General features: G+C 35.1%; 1 protein-coding gene across 1 annotated transcript in view; it reads right to left on the minus strand.

Moving 5' to 3' along the window:
• Positions 1-20155, minus strand: part of GUCY1A2 (guanylate cyclase 1 soluble subunit alpha 2) — a 320231-nt gene that overhangs the window by 227841 nt on the left and 72235 nt on the right. Inside the window, exon 4 of the mRNA XM_025357412.1 lies at positions 14464-15182. Within this exon, the coding sequence (XP_025213197.1) occupies positions 14464-15182 (719 nt within the window). The remainder of the gene's footprint in view (positions 1-14463; positions 15183-20155) is intronic.

Below are 20155 nucleotides of genomic sequence, written 5' to 3' on the forward strand. Positions count from 1 at the left end.
ATTTTAGAGCACATTCTTCTGTCTCTTATTGCCAGTGAGTTTTATACCAAGAGGTATGAAACCTGTTTTACATTATCCTCAGTTATGAAAGGGTAAATGATGTCATAGATTCTGGGCCTCCAATTCAAGTTAAATAAAAATAGATTTTTAAATGTTTTGATTAATTCTAGTAGAAACATAAATGGAATAAATACTTAGATGATCATTTTTACCCTAATTTTTGGCAAGATGAATAAAATGATCCTTGACATTTTATACTAAAGAAAAATATTATCTACATTATAATACATAATAGTTTATAAATAAGTTAATGGTTGGTCTGATAAGCAATCTTAAGACTCCACGCTATCAACACTCAAAAGCTTCTTCCCAGTCATACAGTGTGCTTTTGAAAAATCCACTGAAACTTACTATATGCTAAAAATAGTCTTAGTCAATTCACCTATGCATTCCAAGAAAAATCAACCCAAACATTAAATGCAAACAATGACAAAGGAGATAGATAGATAGATAGATAAAATTGGGGAATGAAGTGTCTTAAATAAAATAAATGGAAAATTTTGATATAAACCATTCTTTTTGGTGACAGCAATCTCTGGTTACGGTAAGGAGTAAAGGAAATATAATTGAAAATTAACCCAGGAAGTCCTCTCACCTGTGATAGTATAATCTGTAAAAGTAAATAGAATGTAAGTGTAATGAGTCAAGAATTATTGAATGTAAAGATAGGAAATAATACTTCAGTCCATTTTTATACACATAATAACAAAAACATCTACAAATTTATGAGACTAGGCTGGGCGCAGTGGCTCACGTCTATAATCATAGCACTTTGGGAGGCCAAGAGGCGGGCAAATCACTTGAGGCCAGGAGTTCTAGACCAGCCTGGCCAGCATGGCAAAACTCTGTATTTACTACTACTACTAATAATAATAATACAAAAATTAGCTTGGCCTGGTGGTGCACGCCTGTAGTCCCAGCTACCCAGGAGGCTGAGGCACGAGAATGACTTGAACTGGAGAGGCATAGGTTGCAGTAAGCCAAGATCAAACCACTGCATTCTAGCCTGGATGACAGAGTGAAGCTCTGTCTCTGTTTCAAAAAAAAAATAAAAATAAAAATAAAGAAAGAAAATAAAAGGAAAGAGAAGAGATGAGAAGAAAAGAAAAGAAAAGGAAAGGAAAGAAAATCAAGAAATTTATGAGACTATTTTTACGCCTTCAGGAAAGATGAAGTCAGAGCCTTGCTCAGATTATAGAGAACAGTTCATACCAGACCCACTGAATCATCTCTTCCCCTCAGAATTATCAAATTAGTAGTTAAGGGAAACATAGCAGATAGACATATACTCTATATTTAGACTTAAAGAAGGCTCTGAACACATTTTTTTAATTAATAAATTTAAATTGTTATATGATAGTGGTGAGAAGCAGCCCTATAAACCAAGTATCAGCAGTGTCCTGGAGGTCATACTGTAAAACAGTGGTTTGCTCGAAAGAAATGTCTGGGGAAAACTAAAGGGATCAAACCATATATAAAGTTTCCAAAATCATGTTCTTTAAGGAAAATCAAACATAGTTTTATAGTGTCCAATGATCCCCATCACGGACAGCAAAATAATCTTTTTTCTCTATTCTATTTTTAAACTTGAATCTTCACCAATAAATAACAGAAGAGAATGGACAATTGAGTATTCTCTTCTGTAATTTTGTGGTGAAGATTCAAGCTTAAAAATCCTATCTACTTAAAAACAAATTAACAGGGTGAAATGTAAAATCTGTGAAATATATAATCCCATAAAATCAATATTATAGAGAAACAAGCAACAGAACTATGAAGAATTTATTAGGGGCTATTTATTTCTATAAATTGGGGGGATAAGAACACAAACTTCATAAAATTTTATTTCTTTTTGAGTTGACATAGAATGTAAATATTGTATATAAAATAACATATTATTTCACAGAATAATAAACTCTTGCATGGAATAAGTCTTTATAACCACAGAACAGGGTAGAATGGTAATTAAACTACTGAAAAATAGCTGTCATAATTAGTCGTATTAGATAGTAAGATAATATTTTATAACCTACCTAAAAAAATGTATCAGAGTAGCACAAAATTCTTTTAATGTAAGATGTTAAGAATTTCTAACTCCTGTTTATGGCAATTCTATTGTTAGATCTACACCTACTTTATTCATAATAACATCTAAGTTAGAAAAATATGAAAATGCAAGCTTCATAAATCATAGTATGAGTTCTCCATATATGTTCACAGAGAGAAAGAGACTCCCTCACACCTCTTCTACAGTGGATGGAAGGATTTCTGAAGCTGGTGTTCAATGGCCAAAAACGAGTCATTCATTCACTCAAAGTTTTGAGACATGTAAGCTTGAAATTTCAGTCCTTTGAAGGACCTGCTCATGTTATTACAAGCATTTTTAATATCAGCCAACAACAACTTCACAGATAAGTCTGTGCTGACAACAAATACAATTCTTCATGTCTCCTTCAAAGAGCAAGAGTTTTGGAATCAACTTCCACTGCTTGTCACCTACAAGAAGCTCAGATTTTTGACCCCCTGAATCTCCACAAAAAAAAAACAAAACAAAACAAAAAACATGTCTTCATTAGGAAAACCAGAAAACCAAGATTATTGTGTGAGTCAAACATAAATACAGTCATGAATCACTTAACGACAACAGAAATACATTCTGAGAAGCACACTGTTACGCAATTTCACCATTATATGAACCATAGAGTATACTTACAAAAACCTAGAGGCATAGCCTACCACGCACATAGGCTAAATGGTATAGCTTATTGCTCCTAGGCTGCAAATCTATACAGCATGTGACTATCCTGAATACTGTAGGAACTGGAACACAATGGTATTTTTGTGTCTAAACATTGAAAATGCATGATAAAATATGGCTTTATAATCCTATGGGACCACTGTCATATATGCAGTCAATCTGACTAAATCATCATTATGCAGTATATGACTGTACTTTGATTTTGATTATTTTCAGAAAAACAAAATGTGGTAAACTGTACTCATTTCTTCACAGAATAAGGAAATGCTGTTAGACAGAACTAAGCGTTCTGAATCATGTTGTAAGTACAATAGAAGCTGATCTCTCTAGTAAGTGATCATAATCTTTAGCCACTAGTATAACCGAAATGTGTAAACTGGCTTTAATTGTCTAACAACTAAATAAAGTGCAATAAAACTTGTAATAACTCATATCCTAATTACTTGTTTAATATTTTAGCATTTCTTAAAGGTTCAATTTCATGGAGGCAGAAAAACATAAATAACTGGCTTTCTTACAAAGCACTCTCACAAGTTCAAAATGTCTTTTTTTTTTTTGAGACGGAGTCTCGCTCTGTCGTCCGGGCTGGAGTGCAGTACTGCAGTGGCCGGATCTCAGCTCACTTGCAAGCTCCGCCTCCCGGGTTTACGCCATTCTCCGGCCTCAGCCTCCCGAGTAGCTGGGACCACAGGCGCCCGCCACCTCGCCCGGCTAGTTTTTTGTATATTTTAGTAGAGACGGGGTTTCACCGTGTTAGCCAGGATGGTCTCGATCTCCTGACCTCGTGATCCGCCTGTCTCGGCCTCCCAAAGTGCTGGGATTACAGGCTTGAGCCACCACGCCTGGCCCTCAAAATGTCTTAAAGGCAGCTTTATATAAACTATTTATATAAACTATATATAAACTATATATAAGCTTTATATATAAAGCTTTATATAAACTATATATAAACTATTCATCACAGATCATAGAAATCAAGTTTTCATTGCATTTTGAGAAGCGGAAATTGTCTACTAAACTTGGAATCCAAATATAGGCGGCATTTTAAAGATACTTTATTGAGTTGAATTTTTAAAGCCACTATGTACTAAGCTTTGAAAGAAGAATTGCTAAATAGAGTCAAAGCTTTTCTAAATCTCTCTATTCCACCAATTCATTACTTTTTAAGGTTAAACCATATCTGTTATGAAAATAAAATAGAATCAGTCTTTTGTTTTTCACAACAGCACAAAATGTTTAAGATGGATACTATCCCTATTCCTGAAACTAGCATTACAAAAACAGCATGATCATATTACTTACCTTTAAAGTTTGGGTTCCCTTTATAATTTTTCAATAAAATATCCCTGAGTGGCTGTCATTCATTTTCTTTATGAACTCTCAAGTATTATATAGCCCATTATTTCACTAGGCAACTCCCTCCATTTTCAATGTCTCTAGTTGTTGGAAAGTTCCTCTTAATTCTTAACCAAATCTACTTTCTTGTAACATCTATTCTTTGACTCTGGTTTTGCCTTCTGAAACTAAATAAACTTTATCTCATTTTTATATAACTATTAAAATATCTGAAAGCAGTTTTCACTTCTTTCTTATGAATATTTTCATGCAAGACACTTAAAACAGTGCCAGAAATGTTAAGATACATAGATACAGATAAATATTGAGAGACAGGTATGCCTTTTAAATTTTAAACAATATTTTGGCATTTTTCTCTAAGAATAAATGATATTAAAATTTAACAAAAGAGGTAGGGCTTAGTCAAAACTAAGGATTAAAAATGAGAAAAGCAACTAAGGGAATGTTAAATATGTCTTCAGTGATAAAACTGAAACAAGTAGTAAACATATTTGTGGAAGTCAGAAGAATGTGGTAATTTGTACAAGGAAATGGGAGCAAACAAGAGAGGCCCACTGACTATGAGGTTGGCAATGAAAACAAGCTTCAAAAAGTTAACTTGCTCAAGGTTACCTAGCTAGTAAATAACAGTCTGAGGTTGGGAAGTCCTGCTACAGAGACTGTATTCTTTTTTTGAGATGGAGTCTCGCTCTGTCGCCCAGCCTGGAGTGCAATGGCACGATCTCGGCTCACTGCAAACTCTGCCTCCCGGGTTCAAGCCATTCTACAAAGACCGTATTCTTAATCATACACAATACTGTCTGTTAACACTGCTTTTTTCTGTGCTTGCTCAAAGATGATGCCCTATCAAAGCAAATGTAAAACTAGTTGTTTCTATCAGAATTATACTTAGAAATTACCATAAAACCCACTTGCATAAAGAAAGATGCTGCAGCTTAAGTCATAATTCAAAAGTTGCCATGGAAAAAAATAGTAAGTTGTTATCTGAGTTCTGGAACTCAATTATACCAAATCTCAAAATCCTTGAAAAGTAAAACTATAACAAAATAATAAGAAAAGAAACCTAGTGTGTTATGTGGCCATGCCTTTGATATCTTTTTCCTGTTTTGAATGTACTTCAGGGCCGGGCACAGTGATCTACACCTGTAATCCCAGCACTCTGGGAGGCCAAGGCAGGCAGATCACGAGGTCAGGAGTTCGAGACCAGCATATAGCCACACAGAATATATCCAGAGGAAAAACTGTTATTTCAACCTAAGATATCAATAGAAAGGATAAAGTCAAGGGCAATTGAAGGAGATACTGGAATATGTAAACGGTGTTGACTGATAAAGCCCAGACTTACATTTCTATGAATGAAACTTTCTAAACAGAAGTTTCTCTATGAATATGTTTCAAGGACAGTAAATTGAAGATTATATGAGACAACTGCATAGGAAGTATCGTTTAAAGACAGTATCAGATCTAGAATGTATATTTTTAATACAATTTATTAATAGGAAAGCAAGCAACAATTAAAGTATGGACAAAATATTTGCCTACATATTTAACTAAAGAAATTACACCAATGCCTAAAAAGTATAAGAAAAGATGTTTACCATCTTTAGTCACCAAGAAAGTATAAATTAAAACCCGAGACACCACTTTGCAGTCATTAGGAAGGCTATGATGAAAAAGACTGACAATACTAGGTGTGCATTAGGACATAAAAAAAGCTGAACCTTCTTACACTGCCGGTCAAATGGGAAATGGCATAAGCTCTTTGAAAAACAGTTCAGCAACTTCTTTAAAAATTAAACATATACTTACTATTTGATGCAACAACTCTTCTCTTGCAAATCAGTTCAAGAGAAATGGGAACATATATACACAAACTCTTGTATGTGAATGTTCATTACAACATTATTCATGATAGCCAAAATCTGGAAGTAATCCAATGTCCATCAACTGGTGAATGGATAAACAAACTTTAGTGTATCTATGCAACAGAATACTGTTCATCAGGAAAAATTAACAAACTGCTGATGCATACTACAATACAGATAACCTCAAAAACATGATGTCAAACCAGAAGAAAAAGAAAGGTAACATTTGTAAGAAATAAATAGAAGAAGCAAATCTACAGAGATGAAAGTAGGCCAGTGGTTGACTGCGGTTGGAGGTAGGAGCAGGAATTAACTGCAAATGTGTACAGGAAACTTTGAAGGGTGATAAAGTTTTCTAAAACCACATTGTTGTCATAGATGCACTATTATATACACTTACTAAAAATTATTGCAACGTATACTTACCAAAAATGTACATAAGAACAAAGAGGAAACTATCAAAAATGAAGAGGTAGACAAGACATTGTAAACATGTATTTTTTTCCACTGAGATTTAAAGCTACTGGCTAAAACAAAATGATTCTAACTGAAAAACAAAAGGAACAGTTAAAGGAAGATTCTGTATGATTTTTAACTAAAGGGACTGATTTTTCTCCCTCAGAACCTACAAACCTTTAATAGAACTAAATAAAATCTGATCTCCAATAGGAGGTACCTCCTGTAATGCTCTGGGCTACAATCTTTCTTGTTAACAAAAATTAAATATGGCAAAATAAGCACTTTAAGCCTATAGATGACTATTGGGATTACATAATTCATCATGTAATCATGTACAGGGTCCTCTGACTATACACAATAAAGTAACTACACAGGAACCCAAATGCCATTAAGCCTCCTTGTGTGGTTCATGAAAAAAAATATACCATACAGCAATTTTAACATTACGCTAATTTTTAAAAACCCAGAACCAGCATGAACATCACTAATATCTGCACCAAAGCATCATATATGAGCCTTGTCGCTCATAGTTTTGAAGAGTCAATATCATTAAAATGGCCATACTGCCTAAAGTAATCTACAGATTCAATGCAATTCCTATCAAGATACCATCACTATTTTTCACAGGACTGGAAAAAACTATTCTAAAGTTCATATGGAACCAAAAAAAGAGTCCGAATAACCAAAGGAATCCTAAGCAAAAAGAACAAAGCCAGAGGCATCACATTACCTGACTTCAAACTATACTACAAGGCTACAATAACCAAAATAGCATGGTATTATTACAGAAACAGACACATAAACCAGTGGAACAGAATAGAAAACCCAGAAATAAAGCTACACACTTGCAGCCATCTGATCTTCGACAATGTTGACAAAAATAAGCAATAGGGAAAGGACCTCCATTCAATAAATGGTGCTGGGATAGCTGGCTAGCTGTATGCAGGATAATGATATGGGACTCCTACCTTTTACCATATACAAAAATGAACTCAAGATGGATTAAAGATTTAAACGTAAGACCTCAAACAGTAAGAATCCTAGAAGAAAACCTAGGAAACACCATTCTGGACACTGGCCTTGGGAAAGAATTTGTTACTAAGTCCCCAAAGCAACTGCAACAAAACAAAAATTGACAAGTGACATCCAATTAAACTAAAGAGCTTCTGCACAGCAAAAGAAATGAACAGAGTAAACAATCTAAAAAATGGGAGAAAATATTCATAAACTATGCATCAAACAAAAGTCTAATAACCAAAATCTATAAGGAACTTAAGCAAGCAAAAAAAAACCACCATTAAAAAATAGGCAAAATACATGAACAGACATTTCTGAAAATAAAACATAAAAGCAGCCACCAAATACATTAAAAAAATACTCAACATCACTAAATGTCAGAAAAATGCAAATCAAAACCACAACGAGATACCACCTCACACCAGGCAGAATGGCTATTATTAAAAAGTCAAATACAACAGATGCTGGCAAAGCTGTGGAGAAAAGGGAACACTTATACATTGTTGGTGGGAATATAAATTAGTTCAGCCTTTGTGAGAAACAGTTTGGAGATTTCTCAAAGAACTTAAAAAGAGTTACCATTCGAACTAGCAATTACGTAACTGGTTATATATCCAAAAGAAAATAAATCATTCTACTAAAAAGACACTGCACTCATATGATTATTGCAGCACTATTCACAATAGCAAAGACATGGAATCAACCCAGGTGCACATCAGTGGTGGATTGGATAAAGACAATGTAGTACATATATATCATGGAATACTATGCAACCATTAAAAAGGACGCATAGCTGGATGCAGTTATGCAGCCATAAAAAAAGATGCAGCTTGAGGCCACTATTCTAAGCAAACAAACACAGGAATGAAAATCCAAATACCACATGTTAAAAGTGGGAGCTAAACACTGGTACTCAAGGACATAAAAATGGCAGCAATAGACACTGAAGACTACTGGATGGGAAAGCGGGGACAAGCGTTGAAAAACTATGGAGCACTATGCTCAGGACCTGGGTGAGGGGATCAGTCAAAGCCCAAACTTCAGCATCATGCAATATACCCAGGTAACAACCCCAAACATGTACCCACTGAATCTAGATGAAATTCAAATTATTAAAAAATAATAAATTACATTAAAAGAAAAAAAGGGCAATGATCAGAGAGCAGTTCTAGAGAAAGGTAAGCAACCCACAAATTAAAAATAAAGATGTCTGATTCTTCTCTCTTTTCTTCTTTATTAGTCTTGCTAGCGGTCTGTCAATTTTGTTGATCTTTTCAAAAAACCAACTCATGGCACAAGTATACATATGTAAAAAACCTGCACGTTATGCACATGTACCCTAGAACTTAAAGTATAATAATAATAAAAAAAAAGAACTTAAAAAAAAATAAAAAAATAAAAAAATAAATTATCACTTCGAAAAAAAAAAGATGTCATTCATACTTACAAGAACAGAGTGAACTCCAGATAATTCTGAACGAAGTCATGTCTCTGCTCTGCTAATGTATAGAGAAAGCTCTAATGTCAAGTTGTTCATCACTAAAACTACAGTTCAATATTTGAAATTCTCTAATAAAATATTATTATCTGAACAAAGAAGAAATGCTCATACTTTCTCAAATTAAATTAAGGTTGAAGTCAAATAATGTATTCTTGACTGCAAGATGAAACTTGTCTTTCAACAGTTTCATTATGGTATAGTAAGATTAATAAATATATTTTAAAATTTTTCAGTCATCGCCTCAGAACAAGATGGGCAACTGTCCAGAAAAGAGAGTATTCTGAAAACTGATTTGGCCACAGAAAACCAGACATTTCCTACTTTATTCTTTGAAAATTGTTTCCCAGCGTTTGATTGTAGCTTCTAATTAATAAGACAAATGAGAGCATATTTCTGGGAATTAAAAAAGAAATGTGTTTTTGTTATGCTTTTCCTCAGTTCCAACCCTGAGAACAAAAGTGAAGATGAATAACAATGCTATTGCTCTGTTGCAGGGATGATGTATTTCAAATGCTGGGCTCCTTCCAAGGTGTTATTAAAGTTCTCTCAAGCGTTGCTACTAAAAAAAAAATGTCAAAAGAACTCATGTTATTTATTGTTTCTCAAAATCCATTGCTGCTTCAGGTTGTGCCTAAGTTAACGCATCCATTTTATTTTGGAAGTCACTGCACAATGCTCTGATAAATGAACATAAAAGACATTAGTAGATACAAGTAATGAAAACTTGATTCCAAACCTTCATGAATCTGACAAAGAGACCAGAGATTTTAAAACAATGATAGTATGTAAATAAAATGCAGATCCAAACAGAGCTCCTATAGAATGTGTGACAAGTGGTCTTCTAGTCTTTATTAAGGAGACAAGCAGCAGGGTCCAAGGCATGTTTTAGGAAGATGTTAGGTGAGCTCAATATTTCTCTAAAATTATCAAACCTACTGATACCTGGTGCTTTCGTCTATAACACAGTAAGTGAATAGGGGAATAAATAGGGAGAATGTTATAGGTGGAAAAGAACACAAACAATAATAGCAGTAGAAGTAATAATGAACATCTATGCAGTGCTTAACCCTGGGGTCAAAGATGCTAAGAATTTTACATGGATTATGTCATTTAATCCTCCCAAATAACTTTCTGAGGTAGGCAGCCTAAACTGTCAGAGAATTATTTTAACTAATTCTTCATGACAAGATGAGCCCTTCATGGTAGATAAGTCAGATTCTCCGCACCTCTCTTTTAAAACGCATCTGAATTCACTGAAACATAGAGATGAAAGAAAGCTTCATGGCCAGGTGTGGTGGCTTACACCTGTGATCCCAGCACTCTGATAGGAAAAGGTGGGTGGATCACCTGAGGTCAGGAGTTTGAAACCAGTCTGGCCAACATGGTGAAACCCAGTCTCTACTAAAAGTACAAAACTAGCTGGGTGTGGTAGTGCAATCCTGTAGTCTCAGCTACTCGGGAGACTGAGACAGGAGAATCGCTTGAACTGGGGAGGTGGAGGTTGCAGCAAGCTGAGATCGCACCACTGCACTCCAGCCTGGGTGAGACACAGCAAGACTCCATCTCCAAAATAAAAATTAAAAAAAAAAAAATTAGAAAAAAAGAAAAAAACCTTCATGATCAATTGATCTCATATATATGTATATATGTTAAGTATGATTTGTAAAGGAGTAAAAATATTAATTTGTCTAGGTTCATTAATTTCCAATGTATAAAACTGAGGTTCAAACATTAAAAAGATTTACTAAGATCATAGTTGTCAGAGACACCTCTCTCCCAGTCTGTTGATACTTTCACCACACATCATGACCTTACCTGGCAGAGAAGGAAGCTATGTGCTATTACTCTCATTTCTAACAACACTATTCACTCAAACAAGATTCACTCTATACAAAGAATCTTTGTAATCTATATGAGTGGGTTATGTTTACATGGACTAACTATTAACCTGAAAACTGCTCATTAAGCTGCAAAAAAAAAAAAATTCATCTCAAATTTACCACAATGTCTTATAATCCAAAAGATCTATGCAATACATTTCCAAATTATCAGAACAATATTTGATATAAATGGGGTAAAAGAGATACACAACACATGTATAAATGGGGTAAAAGAGATACACAAACTAACATGGATTAATTCAGTCTTTATACTGAATCTGTTGGGTTTTTTAAAAACAACCAATTCATTCATACTTAATGTTTGACATCTGATAAGGAAAGAAGATGATGAAAGGAAGTTGAGTTCAGGGAAAGATGAAAACACAGGAATACTATAAGGGGAGGGGGGAAGAAAATAGACAGGCAGAGAGAAGAATACGTGAGGCATGGATGATGACTTAGAGAAAATGCAGAGGAAAGCAAGTGATGGAATCAAAACTTGGTCAAGCCATTGGAAGTCTAACCTCAAGACTGTTGAAGCCTGCCACTGATAACTGCGTCAGTTGCCCCTCAGTGACATCCTTGCTTCTGATGACCAACCCTTGCATCTTTACAGCTCATTACAGCAAGATAAAGATGTAAATACTTTGGAGGCTAGGACAATGGCTTTCCATTCATTTCCATCTCACTAAATCATTCGTGAGCGTTTTCTACCTCTAGTCATACAATTAACCTGTGACTGATAACAGAAAATGAGAGAGATTATGGATTATCAAAATCATTGCAGTTCAACCTGCAAATGATTAACTGTCATACAGCTACATGATTAGCTCTTGATATTTTTTATGGCAGACATAGTGGTTCATTGGTATTAAATGCACAGACAAAACAGTTAGATTATAAGAGCCCTCAATGTTAGAACAAGGAATAAATATAAATTATTTTAAAATAGCATTTTCTTATAAAAGCCAACTAAAAAATTAGAGACTTCAGACATCACACAGGTACACATTAACAAGAACAGCTATTATGGGGAAAATAATGAAGACAAAGTCAAATTTATCAACAAAAACACAATTTTTACATATTATTTTTCTTCTTTCCATGTTTTAATAAACTGTAAATGTGAAATTTGATGACATACAAATTTTAAAATGTTATTCATCTAGGTAAGACTGTATGTGACAACTTTACTGACTATAGTATCAATACGGGGCAGCTGTAACCTCCCAAATGTCCCATTCTGGCAAACTCAGGTGAGTAAGCAGAAATAAATATGAGGATGAGTAGATTTCTATCCTTATTTTAACTAAAAATCCTGCCTATTACTTTATTTTTAAGCTGCCACTAACATGTTTAAATGATAATTGCATCTCCTCAATGAGCACAGTTCCTTATTATTGGAATTGGCAGGGGGCCTTCACATTTGAGTCATCATTTCATTATGTCTATTTCTTACCCTGGTATACAAATTAAATAGAAATAGAAGCCAAATGAAATATAAGGGGAAAAAACATGAAGCAGTAATTTTAAAATGAATTAATTTTTCCCAAATCGATAAAATATATAAAGCAACAACATTGATAATAATATATTCTAGTTCAGACATATTTACAAAAATACCAACTTCAATTCTAAAGGCCAAAAATGCTTCAAATTCTCCTAGCCAAATATTGTACTTCTGTAAAACAGAACTGAGAGTTTTGATATTCCCTAAATTAGAGAGAATAACTCCTTTTAAAGCAACTACAAATGTTAACAAAAATACACATTTAACAAGTTTCTTCCATTCTAAAAGACTTCAAAATGGGTAGCAATTATTAAGCATACATATAATATACATATGTGACAATATGTATTTAAAACATCATATGATCAAGTAATACTAATTCATTCAGACTAAACTATCCAAATGTGCCAAACTGGAATCCAGGTCTATCCTTACTTTCAAATCACTGAACTTGCATGATAAAAACATTATTAATTTCCTAAACCACCTGATTTAGTAATATTGAATAAATGTGCATCTTTCTATCATTCTCAAATAATTGTTTTTTTTTGAGACAGCGTCTCACTCTTGTCGCCCAGGCTGGAGTGCAGTGGCACAATCTTGGCTCACTGCAGCCTCTGCCTCTGGGGTTCAAGCGATTCTCCTGCCTCAGCCTCCTGAGTAGCTAGGATTACAGGCACCCACCACCACACCCAGTTCATTTTTTTGTGTGTTTTTAATAGAGATGGGGTTTCATCATGTTAGCCAGGCTGGTCTCAAACTCCTGACCTCAGGTGATCCACCCACTTCGGCCTCCCAAAGTGCTGGGATTACAGGTGTGAGCCACCGCACCCAGCCATCCTTCCCTAATTTTTTTTAAAAAACTTCATTGAACTTCAAAATTACAAAAATCATCAATCATGAAACAAATCCTGTATAAAATCCTCAAAAACACGTTAAGCGCTGCTTTCAGAGGGCTATTTCCTCATTTATTTATATTACTCCAGAATATGTATAAATTATTTTCACTGAGTCTTTAATTACTTCCACAACTCTTCTTTCCTTTAGCCCAGAGCAACCTGTCATTTCTAATAGCTAATAGCTTCCCCCAAATGCTTGGAAACAGGCTGAATAGCCTAAAAGAACTTTATTTACCCTGGTACAAAATGTTGAAAAGACACTTTACTGGAAACTGAATGACTGTACAAATTTCTGCCTGGAAATTAATGTTACTTTTTCCCTTTAATCACTGAAAGTATATTACTAAATGTAAAAAGTCATGCTTTATTTTTCTTTATATTTTATTATCTATTTTAATGTTGACATTTTAAAATATTTTACCTGAGGGACAAAATGTTCATTTAAACCTAAATATTTTAAGATTTATTTCTGTTGTCTTTTCATCAATTATTCATAATTTATAATCCAGATTTCCCAAAAGAATTCAAAGAAATCCACAAAAAATTTCCTAGGCTTCACTTTATTCTCTCAACTAGTGATCATGTTCTAAATCAATGAATCTCTATTTTAATACTAAAATTTAAATAGAAAAGAAGTCTTGAGACAGTCAATCCTCCACTTCTGTGGAATACATTATTCTGCATATTAAGACAAAAATAGGATGTAAACCAGATGTTCCTAGATTATGAAATTTAGAAAAGAACATATTCAAAGTGAAGGTAACTTTTAGCATCTATATTTAAAGATATTGCAGTCATGCCCCACAATGTTGAAACGCTATATTTCTTATAATTTGACTAGAGTCAGTGGAAATATTCATGAGTTTATATTATCAGGTTTTTAGTGAGTTCTATCATTTTTGTAATTGCTATAGCTAGTATTAATAAATGTCTTCTTTTTATATGCTGAAATAAATTAATGGAGGAGGTAGACACTATGCAAAATGGCTGGGAATGGGGACAAATCTTTTTACATACATCCAGGGACCAGTAATCTTCTAAATGGCACTTTGAGCTCTCTCGCCTAAATAATTACAAGTACAGCCACCATATAATTTACTGAAAGAATTATCCACTCTTCTGGTTCCTATCTCCCATCTCAAGTCCATAGCCACTTACCTTGTCTTTATTTTCAGAGCCAGAAGCCTCAGGCTTGGTTCTAATCACAAACGGGGTAGACAGTCGCAGTAGGACCCTTTCAAAGGTGGCATTAACCTTTGGAGATACAATCTCGAAGCAGTCCTCAAACTTGAGCACTTTGTGAGTGTCACATCGAAGCTGCTTCCTTAGACCTTCCCCCAGCTGAAGGACTGACATGCTGGGGTCAAACATCAAGTGGAAAGGGAAGGCTCTGCAGAAGGTGTTGATGCTAATTCTGAGGTCCGCAGGAACTTGGGAAGTTCCCTGTGGAAGGTTCTTCGTGATATTAGTATTTTCACATTCTTTGATAAGGAAAGTAAGACAGCTACAATTGCCTGGGTTTGAAACATCAGAGCATAGCTTCTCATTTGCAACCTGTTCCACTTCCACGTCCAGCCGATAGATCTTCTTTCCTGCAGCCTTAATCATCCCCAGCATTGCAAACCCCACAATATGGTGAGGGTGGAAGTAGTGGAGCATGAGAGTGCCTTCAGGAAGCTCTTTGCATAGGAAAGATGGTGACTCCAGAGTGGCCTGTTTTCCAAAAGAAGTTCTAATGTGTTCCAACAAAGCATCAAAGCCGTTAAAAAAGTCCTGCAAAGTGCCACCTACAGCTCGAAGGACTCTCTCATTCTCATGAAAGCATATATTAAAGAACTCTTCACCAAATCTTTCTTGAATTTCCTCAAACTTCAAACCTAGAGGCAAATGGGAGGCAAATGTTAGTGAAGTCTAATATAAATAATTGAATTTATAGTTTTTTAAGTGCTCATCAAAAGAGTAACTACTGAGTGAAGTAACAAAGGTTATTTCTCTTGGATCCACAAATTTTCACATAGGTTAATTCACTCATCATTAATCAGAAAAAGTAAATTTCAGTTCATCTTTGGGATGCTTCTAAAATGTTAATGAACATGAACCTTTCTGTTTGTTTTTAAATAGACTACATATTTTTAGACCAGTTTTAGATTCACAGCAAAATTGAGCAGAAGGCACAGTTATTTCCCATATCTCTCTGCCCCCACACATGCACAGCCTGCCCCATTATCACATCCCCCACCAGTGTGGTACATTTATTACAATCTGTGAACCTACACGACGCATTATTATCATCCAAAGTCCATGGTTTACATTAGGGTTTACTCTTAATATTGCATATTCTATGGGCTTAAACAAATGTATAATGATATGTATACACTTATCATATCACCTAGAGCATTTCACTGCCCTAAAAGTCCTGTTTATCCCTTCCTTCCCCCTAACTCTCAGAGCGTCAGCTTTTTAAATGTTGCTAATCTAGCTGTTCACCTTTCAATAGCCTTGCAGTAGTTATTACAAATAATATATTTTTCTTTTTCTTAATGATTTCCCCATTCTTCATAGAATATCCAAGTTGCCTACGTATTATGTCCATATACCATGCATATTATCATCTTACTTCTTATCGAAATGCATGTATTAAGTGGAAAATATAAACCAGAGAGGAAATCTATGGTACATAAGCAGGGAGAGGCATCAAGCTATCTGGTGGAAACAAAAGGCTTACATTAGCATTCTCAGGGAAAGACACACAGGTCAGCTAGACCTCAGGGAAAAGGAGACAAAACAAGAAAATAATAACAGCAGAACTGTGGAATGATTTGCATTCTTTCACCCACAAAAGTGAGGGCAGCCAAAAATGGAGTAGGAATCTGATGAGATAAAATTAAAGGTTATTGTTAAGTTTCCTCCATATATAATCACTCCCTGATGCCCTGGCAAAAGGAGTTCCACCTTATAGTGCTGCATATTATAATGAAAAATAAATACGTGTGCACAATGTATTCCATAGTAATAAGAAGCAGAATCACATGTGATCACAAGATCCCCGCTTGAGGATGATCTGAGGAAAAATGAGGGAATTTATGTGCCAAGGAGGACTATAACACATATAAAAGATTTTGGCCTTCATATTAAAGACAACTTCTACCTAAAGTCACTCTATTGCTTCTCCTTTGACATTGGTTGAAATCAATATATGTAGTTTACATATTCATATTTTCTTACCCCATTTACTTCATCTCATTTGGAAGTCCTGCAAATCAGGCAGGACTGGGAAAAGAAGGTCACTTTGCTAGCGCCCCATTAGAGTACAGAGCAATCTAGGCTGTCTACAGCTTAGTTGCTTTCCTACCTTTATCATGCCCTGAGTGTTCCTCCCAGCCAGAAGTGAGGCAAATGAACAGAGTGAATAATATTATTTTTAAAATAGTCAAAGCACATCTAATATTCTTTAAGAGCTTACTATAGACTCTAAAATTTGTGATAGCCAAGAAGTCAGTTTGACAAAGAACTTCTTAAAATCAATGTGATAGGAAAATGAGTAGAAAACCTAAGTGAGAAAGAGTCCCTTTATTAATAAGCATTTCATATTCATTTTGGTTTCATGGATTGGATGCTTAAGACTTGTTGGGAAAGTCACCTATTAAGATAAAAATATCACCACTCATCTCACATTGCCAGGTTACAAGACTGCTCTTCAACATATGTTGCATTCAACATATATTGACATTGACAATAATGTCAGCCAGAATTGATAATACCAGTACTTATCTGTCCAGTTCTCTAGTGTAAAAGAGAAAACAAGATAGATAATATTCACTGCCATTAGGCTCCTGTTCTGACTGCTCTGTTGAAACTGCTTTCATAAATACTTAAATCAATATGTACTGTTTTGTCCTTATCTTACTTAACCTTGTTTGCTGCTTTTCCTTTAATTTGACACTATTAATCATCTCTTCCTCTTAAAACTCTCATCCCTTTTGGCTTATCAAACCATACTCTCCTGGTCTGATTACTCTGTCTTAACATTAATTCTCACTGCCTTCATAAAACTTCTTTCTATGCCAAATCCTTACATCACCATCACTATGTTTTAACTAGAAAACTCTAACATACAAGTTAAATTTATATACACATTCAATGACAGTCCTTTGTTGCTATGAAATCTTCCAGTTATGAAATTCTTATTAAAAACTAAATACAGAATAAATAAAAATTCCTATAAACTGACCATATATGCTGAACTACAATATTCCATATACCACTGAAAATATGCCATGGATTGCTTTTAAACTTTGAAGAATTGTATTTTCAAAAGACTTCGGGTCCACATGCATTGAAGAGAAAAAGAGAAGTTTTTCTAACTTGCATTTCTCATAACATTGAAAAGGCCCTCACAGTTATGGTGCACACAAATGTAAAGACAATACAGTGTAAGCTTATGTTCTGTGTCTAATGCCAGGATCCCGAAGAATCATCCAGAAAATAACAACTAGGTAAGTTCACCATAGGCAACAAACTACTCTTTGCGCAGTTCTATATAAACCCGTAATATTCAATTAACGAATAAAGATTTTTAGTCCCAGAACTGTTAAACTGCACAAGATCAGAAAGGAAGAAAAAACTATTAGATTTGAAAATATTAAAACTAAGAAAAGACTACTTCAACTTTTACAAATATGCTACAAGTCAACAGCCAAGATTTTCATTTTAAACCTTAATCTCAAAATTCAGAAAGCACAGACAAAGTAATTCAATTCAGACAACTGATGCAATTCTGACTCCCAAGGTTCCGCCTACGATTGACGCAAACTCCCTACTTACAGTAAATCACTTGAAACCTATAGACAATGCTCATCTCCTCACATCACAAGATTCTATGACAGCTTGACATCTGGGTCTATAAGAATACATTTCCTCAAGGGGGAAAATTCATAACAAAACTGTTCTTATTAATGGGTAAGTTAAGTTAGAATTTTTAACTACTGTTAATTCACCTGTTTTAAAAAAGGTGAATAGCATAAATGCTGGCATCCGTTAGCTGTAAATGATATAGAATCTGTTCCTTCATGATCTAATCCTGTTGTCGCTCATCTGCTTTCCCACCCCACCTCAGATGGCATTTCTTGAGGACGAGGATCTTGCCCTACTTATGTCTGCATATCTATCGCTGGCATAATGCCTGATACCTGGAGAATAAGCATTGTTTCATAGAAATTAAGCATTCAGCTAAGTATTTGTTTGGTGAATATTACTAACCTTTTAAGGTTGCACTTGTGCCACATCTAAGGATATGAAAACAAAAAGACAGATGATGTTCTCTCGTGGGCCCCTACTGAACATTAAATTACATTATGGTTGGGCTACAACAGGGGTACACAGGAGTACCCATGGAGGTACAGGAAAGAGAGTACGTGCCTCTCCTCAGGAAAGCAATGTTTGAAGGGAGACTTGAATAAAAGAGCAGGTTAGGCCGGGCACAGTGCCTCATGCCTGTAAACCTAGCACTTTGGGAGGCCGAAGCAGGCTGATCGCTTGAGCCCAGAAGTTGAAGACCCAACCTGGCCAACATGGTGAAACCCCGTATCTACAAAAAATACAATTAGCACGGTACGGTGGTACAAGCCTGTAGACCATAGTCCCAGCTACCTGGAAGGCTAAGGTGGGAGGATCACTGGAGCCCAGGATGTTGAGGTCGCAGTGAGCCGTGATCATGCCACTGCGTTGAGCCTGGGCAGCGGAGGGAGACCCTGACTCAAAAAAAAAAAAAAAAAAAAAAAAAAAAAAGCAGTTGGTGGTCCCAGCCTGGGCAACATGGCATAACCCTGTCTCTATTAAAAATACAAAAAAACAGCCCATAGTGGTGCAGGCCTGCAGTCCCAGCTACTCTGGAGGCTGAGATGGGAGAATCACCTGGGCCCACAGAAGTCTAGGCTGCAGTGAGCTGTGACTGCACCACTGTACTCCAGCCTGAGTGACAGAGTGACACCCTGTACTGAAAATTACTGTACAAGAGTGTAAATGTCAGAAGCATTCACTGGGGAGCCATCTTTGGGAGGAGAAAGAGGATCATGAAAAATAACTAACTGGTACCAGGTTTAATATCTGAGTGGTGAAATAATCTGAACACCAAACACCCCATGACCCAAGGTTACCTATACAACAAACCTGCACATGTACTGCTGAATTTAAAATAATTTTTTTAATCTGTGAATTTAAAAAAAAATTAAAATTTAAAAATTAAAAACATATATCAGATATAAATTGTAATAATGCGAAATATGTATAATAAAGATGAAGCCAACCCCAATGTGAGTACTCTGAAACAAATTTTTTCACCTAATAATCACATCTAACAAGTGCAATATCACAAAAGTACACTGCAAAACTATCAATGTTACTCCTTCCTTTCAAATCACAAAGCACATGTCCATGTCTTTCTTATAAAATAGCAGATAGTCCCTTGTAGTATTTGTTCCGTGATCCTTCTATTTTCCATAAACATTTAGAGGAACAACCTCTAAAAACACTATAATGTAGAATGAGAAAAAAGAAACCAATGGAGGAAGGACTATAACTGAATGAATTACAGAGAGACTTCCCTCTGAATCATGGAAAACCCTAAATCTACAGATGGAGAAAGCATAAATTGCAACCAGAATTGATAAGAAACACACACACACACACACACACACACACACACACACACACACACACACACACACACACACACCCTAATATCTGGTTGGATTCCTGGGGAAAAAAAAAAAAAAAAGATAAAAAAGATTTTTTAAGTTGCAAGAAAAAACAAGTAATTAAAAAAATATTTACTTTTCATCTGCAACAATGA

The sequence above is a fragment of the Theropithecus gelada genome, chromosome 14 (genome assembly GCF_003255815.1).
Source record: "Theropithecus gelada isolate Dixy chromosome 14, Tgel_1.0, whole genome shotgun sequence".
In the NCBI taxonomy this organism is placed as follows: Eukaryota; Metazoa; Chordata; class Mammalia; order Primates; family Cercopithecidae; genus Theropithecus; species Theropithecus gelada.